General features: G+C 45.1%; 1 protein-coding gene across 2 annotated transcripts in view; it reads left to right on the top strand.

Annotated features, from left to right (window-relative positions):
- Positions 1-21,097, top strand: part of MTOR (mechanistic target of rapamycin kinase) — a 157,416-nt gene extending 136,319 nt beyond the window's left edge. For both annotated transcript variants that reach the window (XM_003822083.6, XM_008975614.5), the window contains exons 46-58: positions 176-350; positions 2,341-2,476; positions 4,836-4,983; positions 5,594-5,716; positions 10,151-10,233; positions 11,774-11,846; positions 12,356-12,430; positions 12,792-12,927; positions 14,327-14,392; positions 17,902-17,982; positions 18,261-18,341; positions 19,350-19,455; positions 20,132-21,097. In XM_003822083.6, the coding sequence (XP_003822131.1) occupies positions 176-350; positions 2,341-2,476; positions 4,836-4,983; positions 5,594-5,716; positions 10,151-10,233; positions 11,774-11,846; positions 12,356-12,430; positions 12,792-12,927; positions 14,327-14,392; positions 17,902-17,982; positions 18,261-18,341; positions 19,350-19,455; positions 20,132-20,147 (1,299 nt within the window). In that variant the 3' untranslated portion in view covers positions 20,148-21,097. The remainder of the gene's footprint in view (positions 1-175; positions 351-2,340; positions 2,477-4,835; positions 4,984-5,593; positions 5,717-10,150; positions 10,234-11,773; positions 11,847-12,355; positions 12,431-12,791; positions 12,928-14,326; positions 14,393-17,901; positions 17,983-18,260; positions 18,342-19,349; positions 19,456-20,131) is intronic.
- The last annotated feature ends 407 nt before the right edge of the window (positions 21,098-21,504 follow it).

A 21,504-nucleotide genomic window follows, 5' to 3' on the forward strand; every position in this document is an offset into this window, starting at 1 on the left:
ATAGTCCTTTCTGTTTTACTGTCTATGAATGTTCTAACACTCATTCCAAAGCATCTGGTTTTACTTCTGCTTTGGGACAAGTAATTGTTATTAGCAATCCACTGAAAAATACTTAAATTGCGTTTAAATTCCTCCCTGGAGGCAGAACACTAAATCCTTTGGTAATTATTCACAGCTCACATCCTTAGAGCTGCAATATGTTTCCCCAAAACTTCTGATGTGCCGGGACCTTGAATTGGCTGTGCCAGGAACATATGACCCCAACCAGCCAATCATTCGCATTCAGTCCATAGCACCGTCTTTGCAAGTCATCACATCCAAGCAGAGGCCCCGGAAATTGACACTTATGGGTAAGGACCATTGTGCACTTCTGTCATCTGCTTCTCCCTCCTACACTGGCTGAGACCCCTTCCCTCTTCTGAAATTACTGCTTGCCATTCCCACTACTCACCTATCATAGCTACATCTCTCCCATGCTCATTGAGAGGAAAATAGAGGGCAAGCAAATTTCTCATTATGTCCTCAGGACTTAGTTCATTCATGTAGTTGGGCTTTTGTGAAGCATGATCACACATAAAGGGAATGACAAAGTCATGCAAGGCAGAGAAGTAACAGTGGAAGGCAGGTGTAGGGGACTGATGAGGCCAGGGAGGAGGCAGCTGGTTGCAAGCAGGGAATGTGCTAGCTCCTCTGAAACGGGGGCTTCTGGCTCTTGAATTTTTTTTTTTTTTTTTTACCATCATAGTCTCTGTGGTAAATGATTGTGTAAAATGAACAAGTGGATTCTCATAGTGAGATTTGTTAAGCAAGTGGGCTCTGGAATTTCCCTTGGGGTAGAGTGTTACTTATGGGGGATGTTTTAGTGAGGCCTGAGTGCTGTGGTGGCACTTTGAGGCCTCTCACTTTTTTTTTTTTTTTTTTTTTTTTTTGAGCCAGAGTTTTGCTCTTGTTGCCCAGGCTGGAGTATAATGGCGCAATCTTGACTCACTGCAACCTCCACCTCCCAGGTTCAAGCAATTCTCCTGTCTCAGACTCCCGAGTAGCTGGGATTACAGGCATGCACCACCACGCCTGGCTAATTTTTGTATTTTTAATAGAGTTGGGGTTTCACCATGTTGGCCAGGCTGGTCTCGAACTCTGACCTCAAGTGATCCGCCTGTCTCGGCCTTCCAAAGTGCTGGGATTACAGGTGTGAGCCACTGCGCCCAGCCACCTCTTGCTCTTTTTTTTTTTTTTTTTTCCCCAAGACAGAGTCTCACTCTGTTGCCCAGGCTGGAGTGAGGTGGTGTGCTCTTGGCTCACTGCAACCCCACCTCCTGAGTTCAAGCGATTCTCGTGCCTCAGCCTCCCTAATAGCTGAGATTACAGGCGCATGCCACACAATCAGCTAATTTTTATATTTTTAGTAGAGATGGGATTTCACCACGTTGGCCAGGCTGGTTTCAAACTCCCGACCTGAGGTGATCCGCCCAGCTTGGCCTCCCAAAATGTTAGGATTACAGGTGTGAGCCACCGCGCCCAGCCTCACCTCTCACTCTTAATAATGCTCAATGTTTCTTAAATGCAGTGATTATTCACCAACACCAATTAATCATGGTCCACAGGTGATTATCTCTGCATGCGCTGTTGTCTTCTGATACCAAAATGTGGGTCAGGCTGGTTCTTGGGGTGTTTAATTAAAGAGAGTTTAAGAAAGGAATTGTTTCCAGAGGTGTAAGCAAAGCTAAGAGAATCAACAAGGAGCGCTCATGAACAAGCACAAGTGAGAAATTGTTACTCAGCCCTCACCCACCCCCACACTCCAGAACTGGAAGAGCAAGGAGCCCAGCTAGAACCGTCACCATGCCAGAGAGGCCATCTAGCAGAGTCTACAGTCCAGAGAGAGTGGTGGCTTCTAGAACTGGGGCCAGGCTGGTGATGGGGGACACATACCCTGACCTCTCCCTCTACCCATCCTCTGACCTCCTGCCAGTACCCTTCCACCATTGGCCACGCCCAAGTGGGATCCCAGGTGATGCGGCCTGTAGGAGTCAGGCTTCTCAGAACAGAGGAGGACAGAGTGGATCGGAAAACAGAAATGATCATTTCTGTGCCTAACCATTCCTGGTCCTCAAAAACAGATTTTGTTTTGTTTTAATTTGAACAACATTGGTCATTGAGAACCATAAAAGGCAAAGCCACTCTTTTCATTAATTCTAAAGATTGTTTTTTCTTTTTGTGAGGAACGTGTGATTAGGTAAGGCATATGTAGTCTGTGGGATCTCTTGAATGCAGTGGTGCTCTCAGCTGAAGAGCTGAGGACCTCTGATGTACACTCACCGCTCCCACTGTTCCTTACAGGCAGCAACGGGCATGAGTTTGTTTTCCTTCTAAAAGGCCATGAAGATCTGCGCCAGGATGAGCGTGTGATGCAGCTCTTCGGCCTGGTTAACACCCTTCTGGCCAATGACCCAACATCTCTTCGGAAAAACCTCAGGTATTCAGAAACCCTGAAATGGCAACAATTTGAGAAGTCTTCTGTTTTTTTCCTACATTTGTCTCATGTAGTCATGTATTATATCTTAACAAAAAACTATAAAATTAGGGAGCCAGGCATGGTAACTCATGCCGGTAGTCCCAGAAACTCCAGAGGTTGAGGCCAGGGGGATGGCTTGAGCCCAGGAGTTCAAGGCTGCAGTGAGCTGTGATTGTGCCACTGCCCTCCAGCCTGGGTAATAGAGCAAGACTGTCTCTTTAGAAGAAAAAGGCTGGGCATGGTGGCTCGCACCTATAATCCTAATATTTTGTAATGCCAAGGTAGGAGGATCACTTGAGCCCAGGAATTCAAGACCAGCCTAAACAACATAGAGAGACCCCATCACTATTTATTTAAAAAAATTAAAAAGGTGACCGGGCACGGTGGCCCATGCCTATAATCCCAGCACTTTGGGAGGCCCAAAGTGGATCACTTGAGGTCAGGAGTTCGAGACCAGCCTGGCCAACATGGTGAAACCCTGTGTCCACTAAAAATACAAAAATTAGCTGGGCGTGGTGGCGGCCACCTGTAATCCCGGCTACTCAGGAGGCTGAGGCACGAGAATTGCTTGAACCTGGGAGGCGGAGGTTGCTGTGAGCCAAGATTGCACCATTGTACTCCAGGCTGGGCAACAAGAGTGAAACTCCATCTCAAAAATAAATAACTAAAGTAAGAAAAAAAAATTAAGTGGCCAGGCATGGTGGCTCACATGTAATCCTGACACTTTGGAAGGCTACAGCAGGAGGATTGCTTGAGACCAGGAGTTCAAGACCATTCTGGACAAAAAAGTGAGACCCTGTCTCTACAAAAAATAAAAAAATCAGCTGGGCATGGTGGCTCATGCCTGTCGTCCCAGCTCCTTGGGAGATGGAGGCAGAAGAATCATCTTAGCCCAGTTGGTTGAGGCTGCAGTGAGACAAGGTTGTGCCTCTACACTCTAGCCTGGGCAGCAGAGCAAGACCCTTTCTCTCAAAAAATAAAGATAGGCTGGGCACAGTGACTCACGCCTGTAATCCCTGTCTCTACAAAAAAAAAAAAAAAGCTGGGCACAGTGTAGTCCCAGCTACTCAGGGGGCTGAGGCAGGAGAATCACTTGAGCCCAGGAGGTCGAGGCTACAGTGAGCTGTGATGGGGCAACTGTGCTCGAGCCTAGGTAACAGCGAGACCCTGTCTCAAAAAGTAAATAATATTTTTTAAATGTTTTAAAAATGAAAAATTAAGTTATAAAATTTTATAACTTAATTTATAACCAAGTTCTTCCAGAGTTTTTAGGGTATTTTCATTGGGAAATGCCTTTAACAACCTCCAAAGAATCCAGCAGGGAGCAATTTGTGGCAGGTAGACTGGAGAGTCTACAGATGGGATGGGTCTGACCCCTTGTGGGATGAAAGCCAAACCTTTCCCATCGTCCGTATTCTGCCACTCCTCTTCCTGTTAAAACCATGAGAATTCACTTGAGAGGTATTTTAGTCACTTGATTGTTCCCCCAAAGCCATGAGTTTCTTGGGCAGGTTGAGGAGACCCATGTTGCTTTCACTGCACCATCAATGCACTGTCTTTCTGTGATGCCTTATTCTTCACAAAGCATCCCTCAACACACACTTCACACCAGCCTGCTGCGGCGGGGGCTCATTAAAAATAGTCAGGGCTGCCGGGCGCGGTGGCTCACGCCTGTAATCCCAGCACTTTGGGAGGCCAAGGAGGGTGGATCACGAGGTCAGGAGTTCGAGACCAGTCTGGCCAACATAGTGAAACCCCGTCTCTACTAAAAATACAAAAAATTAGCCGGGTGTGGTGGTGTGCACCTGTAATCCCAGCTACTCGGGAGGCTGACGCAGGAGAATCGCGTGAACCCAGGAGGTGGAGGTTGCAGTGAGCTGAGATAGTGACACTGCACTCCAGCCTGGGCAACAGAACGAGACTCCATCTAAAAAAAAAAAAAAAAGGGCTGGGTGCAGTGGCTTAGGCCTGCAAGCCAGCACTTTGGGAGGCCGAGGCAGGCGGATCACGAGGTCAAGAGATTGAGACCATCCTGGCCAACATGGTGAAATCCGTCTCTACCAAAAATAAAAAAATTAGCTGGGCATGGTGGCACACACCTGTAGTCCCAGCTACTCGGGAGGCTGAGGCAGGAGGATCACTTGAACCCAGGAGGCAGAGGTTGCAGTGAGCCAAGATTGTGCCACCACTGCACTCCAGCCTGGGCAACAGAGCAAGACTCTGTCTCAAAAAAGAAAAAAAATAGTCTGCCTGTGTTCTGAGCTGCTCAAGGGTATACTCTCTTTACGGTACACTAACCCTGCTTTTCTGTGGGCACCAGCATCCAGAGATATGCTGTCATCCCTTTATCGACCAACTCGGGCCTCATTGGCTGGGTTCCCCACTGTGACACACTGCACGCTCTCATCCGGGACTACAGGGAGAAGAAGAAGATCCTTCTCAACATCGAGCATCGCATCATGTTGCGGGTATGTGATGCGGCCACGAGAGCTAGTGCCCCTTCCGTGGCAGGGAATCTCCGTAGCGCTGCTTCTCTCATTCCTCTCTGTATGTCTGTCACTGAAAAATCTCTTTGAGAGAATCAGCTTTGAAGAAGGTTTAATAAAGTGAGTCCTAAAGCAGATAAGCTTGTAAGAAACTGAAGGACCCTTAAGCTGAGAAATTGTTTTCACCATCCTAGGGAAGACTAGACAGATAAATATTCGGCACCATATATTTACTAATGTATACAAATCACTGGCCATATGGAGAAATAATGTTTAGTAGATGTGTAAGTAATAAGAAAGAGAATTGCTTGTTTTCCAAAACCTTGAAACTTCCAGTACTCTCATCTGCACAGAAGGCCTATAACTGAGGTGAGGTCTCGTGTTTTTCCCTTATGCCTTGGGGTTCCAGTGGTCATCAGGTTAGAGTGGTCACTTCGTTTCTTCTTTTGCCATGTTCTTACTTCCCTTCTCCTTTGGCTATGATGGGGAAATTAGAACTCAGCTCTGCCTGGACCCCAAGCCTTGTTTCTTCCTGGACCCAAACTACATGTCTTAGGCTGCTCTCTTACTGAACAGTTGTGTCCTGATGCAGATGGCTCCGGACTATGACCACTTGACTCTGATGCAGAAGGTGGAGGTGTTTGAGCATGCCGTCAATAATACAGCTGGGGACGACCTGGCCAAGCTGCTGTGGCTGAAAAGCCCCAGCTCTGAGGTAGGCCACTGGGCCCTGCAGACCTGCGCTCTCCTGGAACCCCCACTCGCAATAGGATGGCCCTCCCATCTGTTCATGTGCACACAGCGGCTCTTCTTTGCTGTGATTGGCTGTAGAGCGTGTCCAGACTTTTCTAACAAAAATGAAATGGGTGAGCAAGACAAGTTCACAGAGTTAGAATGAGTAGTTTAATATTTCCTCCAGAACTCTTTATATATTAAAGAATTAAAGATAGTTGTCTTTTTTATATATGTTACAAATTTCCTATTAACTTAGTTTTTAAATTTTGCTAATGGTGTGTTCTTTGGTTTGGAGTTTTTGTTTGGTTTGGTTTGGTTTTTGATACACAGTCAGCCCTCCATATCCGTAGCTTCTGCATCTGTGGATTCAGCCAACCGTGGATAGAATATTTTAAAAATATATATATAACAATAAGAGATGTAAATTTTAAAAAATATAGTAGAATGACTGTTTACATTGTATAACATTCACATTGTATTAGGTATTATATGTACCCAAGATGATTTGAAATATAAGGGAGGTTGTGCATAGGTTACATACAATACTATGCCATTTTATTAAAAAGTTGTTTTTGGCTGGGTGCAGTGGCTCACACTTGTAATCCCAGCACTTTGGGAGGCCAAGGCAGGAGGATCACTTGAGCCCAGGAGTTCAATACCAGCCTGGGCAACATAGTGAGACTCCATCTCTTTTTTTTTTTTTCCCCCACCCAGGCTGGAGTGCAGTGGCAAGATCTCGGCTCACTGTAACCTCTGCCCCCTGGGTTCAAGCGATTCTCCTGCCTCAGCCTCCCCAGTAGCTGGGATTACAGGCACGTACCACCATGTGGGTTAATTTTTGTATTCTTAGTAGAGACAGGGTTTCACCATGTTGTCCAGGCTAGTCTCAAACTCCTGACCTCAAGTGATCCACCCACCTTGGCCTCCCAAAGTGCTGGGATTACAGGTATGAGCCACCACACCTAGCCTGTGAGACCCCATTTCTATAAAAAAATTAGCCGGGCGTGGTGGTACACACCTGTAAGCCCAGCTACTCGGAAGGATCATTTGAATCCAGGAGAATGAGGCTGCAGTGAGCCATACCATGCCACTGCACTCCGTCCTGGGTGACAGAGCAAGACCTTGTCTCAAAGCAATTTTATATATATTTTTATATATATATATATATATATTTTTTTTTTTTTTTTTTTTTTAGAGACAAAGTCTCACTGTGTCACCCAGCCTGGTCTTAAGCTATCCTCCTGCCTTGGCCTCCTAAAGTGCTGGGATTAGAGACATGAGCCACCATGCCCAGCCTACACCATTTTATATAAGGCACTTGAGTATTGCAGATTTTGGTATCCGATGGGGGCCCTAACTTAGAGATGACTGTACAGGCATTTTTTAAAGTTAGAAGTTACCAAATTTTTAATCCTTTTCTTTAAAGTTTCTTCCTTTGGTTTGTTTTTGTTTTTTGTTTGTTTGTTTGTTTGTTTTGTTTTGTTTTGTTTTGTTTTGTTTTTTGAGACAAGGTCTTACTCTGTTACCCAGGCTGGAGTGCAGCGGCACGATCTCGGCTCACTACATACTCCGTCTCCCAGGTTGAAGTGATTCTCCTGCCTCAGCCTCCAGAGTACCTGGAATTACAGGCGCGTGCCACCATGCCCAGCTTTTTTTTTTTTTTTTCCCGAGACGGAATCTCGTTCTGTCACCCAGGCTGGAGTGCAGTGGCGCGATCTCGGCTCACTGCAAGCTCCGCCTCCCGGGTTCACAGCATTCTTCTGCCTCAGCCTTCTGAGTAGTTGGGACTACAGGCACCCGCCTCCATGCCCGGCTAATTTTTTTTTTTTGTATTTTTAATAGAGACGGAGTTTCACCATGTTAGCCAGGATGGTCTCGATCTCCTGACCTCGTGATCCGCCCGCCTCAGCCTCTCAAAGTGCTGGGATTACAGGCGTGAGCCACCGCTCCCGGACACTCTTTTGTATTTTTAGTAGAGACAGGGTTTCACTGTGTTGGCCAGGCTGGTCTCAAACTCCTAGCCTCGAGTTATCCGCCCTTCTCAGCCTCCCAAAGTGCTGGGATTGCAGGCATGAGCCACGGTGCCTGGCCTCTTCCTTTGGTTTTATATTTAGAAAGACCCACTCCACCTTGAGGTTCTTTTTTTACCTATATTTTCTTATACTAGTTACAGGGTTTTTTTTACATTTAAGTCTTAACCCAAGTCAGACACTATGGTACACACCTGTAGTCTCAGCTACTTGGGAGGCTGAGGCAGGAGGATTGCTTGAGCCCAGGAGTTCAAGGCTGTTGCACATTAAGACCACACCTATGGGCGGGGTGCAGTGGCTCACTTCTATAATCCCCACACTTTGGGAGGCCAAGGCAGGTGGAATGCTTGAAGCTCAGGCGTTTGAGACCAGCCTGGGCAGCGTCGCAAAACCCCATCTCTACAAAAAATAAAAAATTAGCCGGGCATGATGGCACTTGCCCATTGTCCCAGCTACTTAGGAGGATGTGGCGGGAGGATCACTTGAGCCGGGAGGCAGGGGTTGCAGTTAGCCGAGATTGTGCCACTGCACAATCTGTAACTCAGCCTGAGTGACAGAGCCAGACCCTGTCTCAAAAAAAAAAAAAAAAAAAAGAAGAAGAAAAAGACCGTTTTACACCTGTGAAAAGCCATTACACTCCAGCCTGGGTAATATAGTGAGACCGTCTCTTAAAAATAAACAAGACCAGGCACGGTGGTTCACGCCTGTAATCCCAGCACTTTAGGAGGCCGAGGCAGGCGGATCACGAGGTCAGGAGTTCGAGACCAGCCTGACCAACGTGGTGAAACCCTGTCTCTACTAAAAATACAAAAATTAGCTGGGCATGGTGGCACGTGCCTGTTATCCTAGCTACTCAGGAGGCTGAGGCAGGAGAATCGCTTGAACCAGGGAGGCAGAGGTTACAGTGAGCCAAGATTGTGCCATTGCATTCCAGCCTGGGCAATAGAGCAAGACTCTGTCCAAAAAAAGAAAAAAAAACAAACTTAACTAAGTTTGGAATTTAAGGTGTAACTTTATTTTTTTAAACCAGCCTGACCAACGTGGTGAAACCCTGTCTCTACTAAAAATACAAAAATTAGCTGGGCATGGTGGCACGTGCCTGTTATCCTAGCTACTCAGGAGGCTGAGGCAGGAGAATCGCTTGAACCAGGGAGGCAGAGGTTACAGTGAGCCAAGATTGTGCCATTGCACTCCAGCCTGGGCAATAGAGCAAGACTCTGTCCAAAAAAAAAAAAAAAAAACTTAACTAAGTTTGGAATTTAAGGTGTAACTTTATTTTTTTAAACATGACTAGCCATGACCACACTGTTGGCCAAATAATTCATCCTTTCCCTGCTATTTAGAAGATTTTGTTTTTATTGAACACTGAATTTTTTTTTATTTTATTTTTTGAGAGAGAGTTTCGCTCTTGTTGCCCAGGCTGGAGTGCAGTGGCATGATTTTGGCTCACTGCAACCTCTGCCTCCTGGGTTCAGTGATTCTCCTGCCTCAGCCTCCTGAGTAGCTGGGATTACAGGCACGCACCACCACACCCGGCTAATTTTTGCATTTTTAGTAGAAACGGGATTTCACCATGTTGGTCAGGCTGGTATCAAACTCCTGATCTCAGGTGATCCACCCACCTCGGCCTCCCAAAGTGCTGGGATTACAGGCATGAGCCACCGTGCCCAGCCTAAACACTAAATTCTACGTGTCCTTGGATTTCTTTCTAGGGCTCCTCTTCTGTTTCATTGCTCTTTCGGCCTGTTTCTCAAGTTCCATGGTGTTAATACAAGTCCCTTCTCAGCGGCTATCGTCATCTATTTTTTTTCTTGAGGCTGTTAACATCTTTATACTCATAAGGGGATATCCTTAAACTGATATTTTTCATTTACTCAGATCTTTAAGTCTAACATATTTCTAATTAAGTTTAATTCAAGGCATAGTTCATTGTTAGAATTGTGAATGAGGTCTTTATAATGTTATACATTCTAACCAGTTATTGATGGACTGTAAGAAAACAACTGATTAGGCCAGGCACAGTGGCTCAGGCCTGTGATCCCAGCATTTTGGGAGGCCGAGGCAAGCGGATCACTTGAGGTTAGGAGCTCAAGACCAGTCTGGCCAACATAGTGAAACCCCATCTCTACTAAAACTACAAAAATAAGCTGGGAGTGGTGGCGGGTGCCTGTAATCTCAGCTACTCAGGAGGCTGAGGCATGAGAACCACTTGAACCCGGGAGGTGGAGGCTGCAGTGAGCCAAGATAGCACCACTGCCTTCCAGCCTGGGCGACAGAGCGAGACTCGGTCTCAAAAGTACAAACCAAAGACAGCTTATTAGAGTATAATTATGTTGAAATTAAAGTTTCCAGAACCGTAGTTCACATGCACTCCTGTGTTCTAGGTGTGGTTTGACCGAAGAACCAATTATACCCGTTCTTTAGCGGTCATGTCAATGGTTGGGTATATTTTAGGCCTGGGAGATAGGTGAGTAATTTAATTTGGTTTTTTTAGTCTTCTTTCTCCATTGTAGTTTTCCTGAATGGTTTCATTTGGTTTTCCAATTAAATATATGGCTTTTTGGTAAATAAATATTGGTATTGTATATGTAAGGTCTCTTTTACAACATTAGCCTTAGTTCCCTATTGATTGTGATGCCATCAGAAGAATACATCAAACTAAAGAAAAGGAAAAATAGTTCAAGCTGGGTGCAGTGGCTCATGCCTGTCATCCTGGGAGGCCAGGGTGAGAGGATCACTTGAGCCCAGGAGTATGAGACCAACTTGGGCAATAGCAAGACCCCATCTCAATAAAGCCCCACATAGTTCAAGGATACCACTTTCTCCTTAGTCTGGCTTAATGTATTAAAAGCTGTATTGCAGGGCAGACTCATTGGCTCATGCCTATAATTCCAGCACTTTGGGAGGCTGAGGTGGGAGGATCACTTGAGCCTAGGAATTTGAGACCAGCCTGGGCAGCATAGCAAGATCCCGTCTCTACAAAAAATAAAGTAATTAGCCAAGCATGGTGGCATGCACCTGTAGTCCCAGCTCTTTGGGAGGCTGAGGTAGGAGGATCACTTAAGTCCAGAAGGTCAAAGCTGTAGTGAGCCGTGATTGCACCACTGTGTTCCAGCCTGGTCAACAGAGTAAGACTCTGTCTCAAAGAAAAAAACAAAAATACTAAATCATATTGATTTTATTGATTCAAGAAACATTTGTCAGTCACCACTGTGCTAAGATAAATCATTTTATTTCTGTAATTGAAACCAACCAAAGTAGATCCTTCTGATATTTTTGCATAATAAGTTTTGTCCAAATGTACTGACTGAAAATGTAATTTACGAATGTTCAGAAATGGACTCACAAGAATGTAAAAAAGACTGGTTCTCTGATGTCTACTGTTTTTCTCCTGGAATCATGTCTCATGCAACTATTTGAGAGTAAAAATAATTTTACCCCACAAAAATAGTAGATTTTTGTTTTTAAAAGTCTAGCAGAATATCTGTTGATAAAAGCCAGGTGGTTGCCGGGATTGGCTCAGGGACTTAAGGAGATGAGACCCTGTTACGGCTGCTCAGTAAAAATGATAGAGCCTTGTCACCAGAAGGTGCCAGTGCTGCCAGAAATGACTTATTAGGTCACCAAAGACCTCAGAAAAGCACAGTATCTCAGTACAGTGGGACAACCTGTGATTCACACATAAGCCCACATTTCAGCAGGAGTTGGCAAACTGTTTCTGTAAAGGACCAGTTAATAGGTCGTTTTAGGCTTTGTGGGCCCTTTGGTCTCTGTCATAACTAGTCAGCTCTGCTGTCGTAGCATGGAAGCAGCCTGGAACAGTACTTAAACAAGGGAGCGTGCTGTGTGTTCCAGTAAAACTGGACTTGCAGAAGTGGAGGTGGAGGGGCTGGATTGGCTGAGGGCTATCGTTTGCCAACTCCTAGCTTACAGTATCACGTACTTATTGATTTTTTCATCCGTTATCTCTGTTGATCCCTCCCTGATCTGTCTTCTGTTTCTCAAAGACACCCATCCAACCTGATGCTGGACCGTCTGAGTGGGAAGATCCTGCACATTGACTTTGGGGACTGCTTTGAGGTGAACACATGTTCTAGAACCCCAACCTCATCTTCCCGGGTGATCACTTTTCCCCCTCCTCTGACACTGTAGGCAGACTTAAGCCCAAACTGCCTTACTCTTAACCCCTGCTGGCCCTACCAAGGCTGTAGTTAAGTCAGTCTAAGAAATGAAATCTGGGCTCTTAGTTGGACTCTAACCCCCTTGGAGCAAGGGCTGCTGTTCACATGCCCTCTGAGTAGAGTAGGCCCCTACCTTCCATACCACCTGTTGCCCAAGAGCCTGGACACGATGCACATTTGTCTTTTTTCCTTTTTGTTTTCTCTTCTTTTCTGTTGTTTGTTTCTTCTTTTTTTTTAAGTTGTCTTTCAAATCCCTGTGACAAGTAGTCTCACTAAACCCAAGCTGCTTCATTTCTCTGCTATAATTAAAATCAGTGCAGGTGATGCAGAGGAAAGCCACCTGCTCCACCTGGCTCCAGGTAAAGAAAATAAACATTGATTTGGCTTTTCCCATTTATTATTCTGTAGGTTGCTATGACCCGAGAGAAGTTTCCAGAGAAGATTCCATTTAGACTAACAAGAATGTTGACCAATGCTATGGAGGTGAGTGGATATCGGGAACGAGCTGCTTCCAAATGGGATCAGGACAGTTACAGCCTTCTCTGAGAACACGCTTATTAGAGCCCATCAGTTCTCCAAAGTGCCTTTGTGATTTTTGTAGCAGTTTTCTGTTATTTCCTATTGTGTTAGAAATGACCTATCTATGAAAGGCTTACCACTTCACTTCTGACCTGGTTTTCTGTGGATCACAGTCCTGCCCTGATTCCTTCTCCTAAGACATTCTCACCCTGATACGTCAACATGGCCTGTGTCTGCTTCCTAAGTGAGGGTAACAGACCCCCTCAGCTTGCTTTGGGTGGAGAGTTAGTAACTCCTGTGGTGAGTGGCTCTGTCCCATTTCTAGGTTACAGGCCTGGATGGCAACTACAGAATCACATGCCACACAGTGATGGAGGTGCTGCGAGAGCACAAGGACAGTGTCATGGCCGTGCTGGAAGCCTTTGTCTATGACCCCTTGCTGAACTGGAGGCTGATGGACAGTGAGTATCATCAAGTGCCTGGGAGCTGAGCTCAGTGGCTCACGCCTGTAATCCTAACATTTTGGGAGGCCAAGGCAGAGGAGTTGCTTGAGGCCAGGAGTTCGAGACCAGCCTGGGCAACATAGTAAGACCCCTTTCTGCAAAAACTGAAAAAATTAGGCGTGTATTAGTCTGTTCTCACGCTGTTATAAAGAACTGCCTGAGACTGGGTAATTTATAAAGGAAAGAGGTTTAATTGACTCACAGTTCTGCTTGGCTGGGGAGAACTCAGGAAACTTACAACCATGGTGGGAGGGGAAGCAAACACATCCTTCTTCACTTGGGGGCAGAAGAGGGAAGTACAGAGTGAAGGGGAGAAAAGCCCCTTATAAAACCACCAGATCTCATGAGAACTCAGTCACTATCATGAGAACAGCATGGAGGAACCATCCCCATGATCTAATCACCTCCTATGAGGTCCCTCCCACAACACATGGGGATTACAATTCGAAGTGCAGTTCAAGATGAGATTTTGGGTGGGGACACAGCCAAACCATATTAAGGTGGGTACAGTGGCACATGCCGGTGGTCCTACCTGCTCAGGAGGCAGAGGCAGGAGGATCACCTGAGCCTGGGAGGTTGAGGCACAGTGAGCTATGATCATGCCACTGCTGCACTCTAGCCTAGGTGACAGCGTGAGACCTTGTCTCAAAAAAATAAAAAATAAAAAATTTAATTTTAAAAATAAAAGAAAACAAATAAAAAATAAAATCAAGTGTGTGGAAGCTGGGGTTGGCAGCCTCCCAAATTAGCAATATCCAGCACATAACATTTTACAAACCTATGCCCCTTCAAGCCTGCAGCCTGGGATACATTGCTGAGCTATTGCATTACATTTGCACAGAGTAACTCTGACACCTGGAAAAGAACTTCAAGTATTTTTATTAACTAAAACAGAAAATGCCATTATCAATTTAGATACTAAAATATTCTTCAGTATTAACCAAGTATCCTAGTGATTTTTCTCTGGGCTTTATATAGAATAGTGAGCTGAAATTTTAATAAGAAACGCAAACAGTTATGATTTGGGACAGCAGTATCTTCATCTACCCTTTGTTCTGCCACCTTAGGGGATGTTCACCAAAAGAGCTTCTAATCCATTGAAATTAAATCATACTTTGACCTTATATTATCTGTATTACATTGTCTAAGTCCAAATCAACAGTATAGAGTGTCCCCCTGGGTTTCACATCCCATGCTACCACCCACCCACTTATTCCTGAGTAATATGTCTGTCATCTCTTTTTTGGGGGCTATAGCTTTACAAACAATTATATTTTTATGACTGGAAGAAAATAACCAAGTTTCTTTCAAGTCAAAATTTGAAGCATGTTTCAATACTCTTTATTTCTCTCGCTAGCAAATACGAAAGGCAACAAGCGATCCCGAACGAGGACGGATTCCTACTCTGCTGGCCAGTCAGTCGGTAGGTGCATCCACGGGAGGTTGCAAAGGCTCTCCCCCTTGTGCAGAGTGTTTGTAGAGTGGGGTGGGCTTCAGTCGGTGGGTGCATCCCGCAGGACGTTACAGAGGCTCTCCCCCTTGTGCAGAGTGTTTCTAGAGTGGGGCAGGCTTCAGTTGGTGGGTGCATCCTGCAGGACATTACAGAGGCTCTCCCCCTTTTCCAGAGTGTTTCTAGAGTGAGGTGGGCTTCAGTCAGTGGGTGCATCCCGCAGGACATTACAGAGGCTCTCCCCCTTTTGCAGAGTGTTTGTAGAGTGGGGTGGGCTTCAGTTGGTGGGTGCCTCCCGCAGGACATTACAGAGGCTCTCCCCCTTGTGCAGAGTGTTTCTAGAGTGGGGCAGGCTTCAGTCAGTGGGTGCATCCTGCAGGACATTACAGAAGCTCTCCCCCTTTTCCAGAGTGTTTCTAGAGTGGGGTGGGCTTCAGTCGGTGGGTGCCTCCTGCAGGACGTTACAGAGGCTCTCCTCCTTGTCCAGAGTGTTTCTAGAATGGGGTGGGCTTCAATCAGTGGGTGCATCCCGTGGGAGGCTGCAGAGGCTCTCCCCCTTGTCCAGGGTGTTTCTAGAATGGGATGGGCTTTGTTATTGACAGTAGGAGGCATAACTTAAAGTGGTAATGGCTACTGAACATGAAGGAAGTAAATCTAGTTTTCTCGTGGTTCTTGACAGTGATAGTTTTGCAAAGGTGCTATTACTGCTAGCTTATCACCTGATAAGCATTTAATTGAACTTCAAATACTTGGTCTAGAAATATTTACTGAGCACCAAGCAGCTAATATGTTTTTTATTTACTGTTTCACACATGGAGTGGGTACCTGAAGCTCTGAGATTTTTATCAAACTATCTGATTTTAATCTATCTGTAAAAACACAGTTTAAAGTATGTCTGAATATCAGCTCACTAATGGTGTCTGGGTTGGAATAATTATTAACAATATTACCTTGGTCCTCAAGCATTGATAATAGCTCAGAAATGGGAAGATGGAAGCAGCAGAAATTTATTTGCGTTGCTGGGAGGAACCCTGGAACCACATGGAACAGTGTTTCTAGGAGCGTGACTCACAGAGCAGGGGTCTAGAAGACTTGTGTCCCTCTGAGAGCCAGAGTCCTTTTTGTGTGTGGAAACCTCTCAGGAGTGTTTGAGTCAAGCTGTTTAACTTTTATTTTATTTGTATTAGTTTCCAGCACACACAGCATTGAAGTTACTGGTTTTGGGGCGGTTTTTTTGTTTGTTTGTTTGTTTGTTTTTGAGTAAAACTGTTTAACTTTGTTTAGCCCTCCCCTCTTCCCCGCACTCCCCATCCCACCCCTTTTTTCCTTCGTGACATTTAGCAACACCCTACATAGTTCATACTTTGGGAATTACTGTTAGGGTGTAAAAAAGTATATATTTTCTACAAATGTTTACAGAGCACTTACAACTAGTTAATAAACTAAGCCAAATAATGTCTAGGGGTGCAAAAAGAAAATGTGAGGTACAGTGGTCGCCTGAAGAAGCACAGAAAGCATTACAGAATTGACCATAACCTGCTTGAAATAGTCAGAGAGCAGGAGACTCTGCCGTGGAGCCTGCGGGTGCTTTCGTGTGGAGTAGGGCTGTGGAGATTCAGAAAAGGGGACTTCACTGTGAACCGTAGCTGCGAAGAGAGCACTTGGGTTGGTGGCATCTAACCATCACTTCACCTGACAAAGGGTAATTTTTCTTTTTTTTTTTTTTTTTTCTTGAGACAGAGTCTCACTTTGTCACCAAGGCTGGAGTATGGTGGCGCAGTCTCGGCTCACTGCAACCTCTGCCTCCCGAGTTCAAGCAATTCTCCTGCCTCAGTCTCCCAAGTAGCTGGGATTACAGACGCATGCCACCATGCTCAGCTAATTTTTTTGAATTTTTAGTAGAGATGGGGTTTCACCATGTTGGCCAGGCTGGTTTCGAACTCCTGACCTCAAGTGATCTGCCCGCCTCGGCCTCCCAAAGTGCTGGGATTACAGGCGTGAGCCACCCCACCTTGCCAAAGGGTAATTTATCCTTATTGGATGGATGGAATCTGATGGGTAGAAAGGAAAAGGGTGTTTCAGGCAAGAAATTGGGATACTGGGTTATAATGTCATACATGGACACTGTGACAGGATTTGTGAATGCCTGAATCACCAGGCTCATAGGACGCACAGTCTCTGGGGGAGCTTATACTGGTGGCTGGTCTCAAACGAAGTGTGCTGAGACTTACTGGCTTCATTCTCAGGGCCCACCTCCCTAACAATTCTCAAGTGGCTACTATATGCTGTCTGTAGCATACAGAAGGGAACTAGGACAGCCAGTTCTGCTGGCACCAGATGGTGGTGGATTTGGTTGTTTAGCTTAAAAGTTAAATTCCAGCTGGGTGTTGTGGTGCACACCTGTAAGCCCAGGAGGAGCACTTGAGCCCAGGAGTTTGAGACTAGCCTGGGCAACACAGCAAGACCCTGTCTCAAAAAAAAGAACTTCCAATGGATCATTAATAGAAGTATAACTATCACCCGGGTGCGGTGGTTCATGCCTATAATCCCAGTACTTTGGGAGGCCCAGGCAGGCGGATCACCTGAGGTCAAGAGTTTGAGACCAGCTTGACCAACATGGAGAAACCCCATCTGTACTAAAAATACAAAATAAGCCAGGCATGGTAGCGCATGCCTGTAATCCCACCTACTCGGGAGGCAGGAGAATCTCTTGAACCTGAGAGGCAGAGGTTGCAGTGAGCCGATATCGTGCCACTGCATTCCAGCCTGGGCAACAAGAGCGAAACTCCGTCTCAAAAAAAAAAGAAGTATAATTATCACTACCTTCATTCAGAAGGTCTGTGATGTACAAGGACAGCATTCAAAAAACTTCATAATTCTGATTTCAGACTCTTCTCTGCTAAAAGCCATAATCAGTGGAGGGTGAACCTAACACCTGAGGACTTTTTCTACCCAGAGCTGATATGAAAATTCCTCCAAGGAATAACATTTCAACCTTGTGTGTGACACATTCCAAAGTTAATTTTCTTTATCAGTTTTTGTCCAAACACATTTTGTCACGAGGCTTTTGACCTGTTCTTATTCCTATGAGTTTATTTTGTTAATGCAATTTGCCTGAAAATCCATGTTTCAATTCTGATAAGCACCAAATTTTTTCAATAATTATTAACTCACATTTGAAAATGGCTTTACAGATTTAAAATTTTTTTTTTTTTTTTGCAAATGGAGTCTCAGGCTGGTCTTGAACTCAGCTACTCAAGTGATCCTTCCACCTCAGCCTCTTGAGTAGCTGAGATTACAGCTGTGTCCAGCTTAAAACTTTGAAATACATAAAGAGTAACATAAAACTTTCCTTGTCTTTTCCCCTTTAGGGTAGGTAGGGCAGGCGTTAAAGGAATAGAGTGCGTAGAGAATTAGATGCTAACACCAACAGTGGCTTTTTGGTGTTTGAATTTTCTGTTAATTGATTTCTTTTCCCATAGAAATTTTGGACGGTGTGGAACTTGGAGAGCCAGCCCATAAGAAAACGGGGACCACAGTGCCAGAATCTATTCATTCTTTCAGTAAGTTCAGCCTCTGAGGAACTGCACCAATGACTAGCTCATTAAGAAAATAGCAGCTGTGTTATACCCTGAGAGGGGTCAACAAGATGAAGCAACAAAACTGCCTTTGAGCAGAAAAGGTTCCATGAGTTTCTCATTATATTCTGAGGACAAAGACGGACATAGAGGAAGGATTGCTTAACACTTACAAAAGTGAATATTTGAGAAAAACAGGGCACCCATTGAACCTGTTGTACTGCTCCCATTCTTACAGTTATTTCTACTTTTGTGTATTCCAGTTGGAGACGGTTTGGTGAAACCAGAGGCCCTAAATAAGAAAGCTATCCAGATTATTAACAGGGTTCGAGATAAGCTCACTGGTGAGTGTGTCATGTGTTTACTTAAAAGGGACATAAAATCTGAGCACACTTTCCTCTCTCTGAGTGGTGGTCAGCCCCATGTCCAGTGGTGTTAGTGACGAGCTTTGGCACCATGCAGCTGACAAAGAGTGTCTTTGAGGTCATCAGTTAAACATTGTCTCTGATTCTTCTTTCTGATGACTGATAACAGTACTTAATGTTAGTTTAATCTCATTTAACTCAGGAGGTGAATAAATTTCTTTTGGGTCCAAAATCAGCCAAATTCAGAGAAGTGTTTTTTAATCATGTCTTTTTTTTGTTTGTTTGAGACAGTTTTGCTCTTATTGCCCAGTCTGGAGTTCAGTGGCTCCATCTTGGCTCACTGCAACCTCTGCCTCCCAGGTTCAAGCAATTCTCCTGCCTCAGCCTCCCAAGTAGCTGGGATTACAGGTGCACGCCCAGCTAATTTTTTGTGTTTTTAGTAGAGATGGGGTTTCACCATGTTGGGCAGGCTGGTCTCAAACTCCTGACCTCAAGTGATCCACCCACCGCACCCGGCCGAATTTTTCTTTTTTTCTTTTCTTTTCTTTTTTTTTTTTTTTTGAGACAGGGTCTTGCTCTGTCACCCAGGCTGGAGTGCAGTGGTGCGATATTGGCCCACTGCAACCTCCACCTTCCAGGTTCAAGTGATTCTCTTGCCTCAGGCTCCCAAGTAGCTGGGACTACAGGCATGTGCCACCACACTCGGCTAATTTTGTATTTTTAGTAAAGACAGGGTTTCACCATGTTGGCCAGGCTGGTCTTGAACTCCTGACCTCAGGTGATGTGCCTGCCTCAGCCTCCCAAAGTGCTGCGATTACAGGCGTGAGCCACCGCACCTGGCCAAACTTTTCAAATCCAACTATGATGGTATCCTTCATCTTCATGTCTGAGGATAAGGTGTTGGCATAGACAGTTAAGCCCACAGGGAACAAGAAGTGCATCGATTGCCAGGAAGAGAGTGAAATGTTTTTGTTCCTCCTGTGCTAGGTCGGGACTTCTCTCATGATGACACTTTGGATGTTCCAACGCAAGTTGAGCTGCTCATCAAACAAGCGACATCCCATGAAAACCTCTGCCAGTGCTATATTGGCTGGTGAGTGGGGCTCTCAAAGTGACTTTGTTAAAACAAGCAATCAGGTCCCAAGCCTAGGCCCCAAAGCCAGAGTAGCAAAAAGAGATTTGGTGAGGTATCTGTAAAGGGCAGTTAGAGCTCAGGTCTCTTTAAAAATTCATATTTACTGCATGTGCCCATTGTTATAAAAAAAGAAACTGAGAAATATGGATGCATACTTGGAAGGCAAACACTAAAATTAAAATTACATTAAGATAAGTGGTTCAGGAGAATAGGCAAGGCTTGTTTGTGAGGGGTTCCTTTTGGGTTTTGCTGTCAGTCCAGTGCAGAGATACAGGAAGGGCAAAGGAAAGAAAAAGCTAGAGCAGTGACAGAGAGAAGGAGATAAAAAGACAGATTTATGATCTGGGAGTCTAACCTCAAGGACCATTCTGGGGTGTGCTTTGATTAATTGCCCAAGGCATGCTTGAAGGCAGAAACTTGAGAGAGTGGGCGCTGGGGAAGTGTCCTTGCGGGACCTCGGTGGGCATTAGCCTTGACTGGAAATGATGAGTGTGTCCCATGCAATTAGCTGTGGGAGAGCTCAGGGAATACCCTAGGGTTGTCAGACCTTGGCCTTTTCATTTTCAAGTTATCTGTGTAAACCTTTGAAGAAGCTCAAATTATTAAAATATTCCTTTTCTTTCTGCCTTCTTAGGTGCCCTTTCTGGTAACTGGAGGCCCAGATGTGCCCGTCACGTTTTTTCTAAGGCTTTTGTACTTTAGTAAATGCTTCCACTAAACTGAAACCATGGTGAGAAAGTTTGACTTTGATAAATATTTTGAAATGTAAATGAAAAGAACTACTGTATATTAAAAGTTGGTTTGAACCAACTTTCTAGCTGCTGTTGAAGAATATATTGTCAGAAACACAAGGCTTGATTTGGTTCCCAGGACAGTGAAACATAGTAATACCACGTAAATCAAGCCATTCATTTTGGGGAACAGAAGATCCATAACTTTAGAAATACGGGTTTTGACTTAACTCACAAGAGAACTCATCATAAGTACTTGCTGATGGAAGAATGACCTAGTTGCTCCTCTCAACATGGGTACAGCAAACTCAGCACAGCCAAGAAGCCTCAGGTCGTGGAGAACATGGATTAGGATCCTAGACTGTAAAGACACAGAAGATGCTGACCTCACCCCTGCCACCTATCCCAAGACCTCACTGGTCTGTGGACAGCAGCAGAAATGTTTGCAAGATAGGCCAAAATGAGTACAAAAGGTCTGTCTTCCATCAGACCCAGTGACGCTGCGACTCACACGCTTCAATTCAAGACCTGACCGCTAGTAGGGAGGTTTATTCAGATCGCTGGCAGCCTCGGCTGAGCAGATGCACAGAGGGGATCACTGTGCAGTGGGACCACCCTCACTGGCCTTCTGCAGCAGGGTTCTGGGATGTTTTCAGTGGTCAAAATACTCTGTTTAGAGCAAGGACTCAGAAAACAGAAATACTGTCATGGAGGTGCTGAACACAGGGAAGATCTGGTACATATTGGGAATTATGAGCAGAACAAATACTCAACTAAATGCACAAAGTATAAAGTGTAGCCATGTCTAGACGCCATGTTGTATCGGAATAATTTTTGTGCCAATAAATGACATCAGAATTTTAAACATATGTATATGAGTGGCGTTTTAGTCATAATTTTGATCAGTTCAAAAAGGAAGCATTTACTCTCTTCAGCACTCAGCCTTTAGTAAACACTCTGTAGTAGGAATGACAGAGGACGTAAGGGTGTACGTGACATGGTCCCTTTCCTCAGACTGTTCCCAGGCCAGACAGGTGGAGACAGCATGCCACTGAAGTGAACAGAACTTACCCCGGCCAAGTGCTGAGAAGAGGCATGTATGGGCCACAGGTAGGAGCGCAAATTCCACCAGGTGAGCCTGGAAAGCCCCATAGAAAGGGGGACATTTGGCATGGGTCTTAAAGAGGGGTGGGAGTCTGTCAGATGAACCAAGGGGGGACATTCTCAGCAGAAAAGGAAGTGTGAGGCACTGCTGTAAAAGCAAGGTATCCATAGC

Source organism: Pan paniscus, chromosome 1, assembly GCF_029289425.2.
Source record: "Pan paniscus chromosome 1, NHGRI_mPanPan1-v2.0_pri, whole genome shotgun sequence".
NCBI classification, from domain to species: Eukaryota; Metazoa; Chordata; class Mammalia; order Primates; family Hominidae; genus Pan; species Pan paniscus.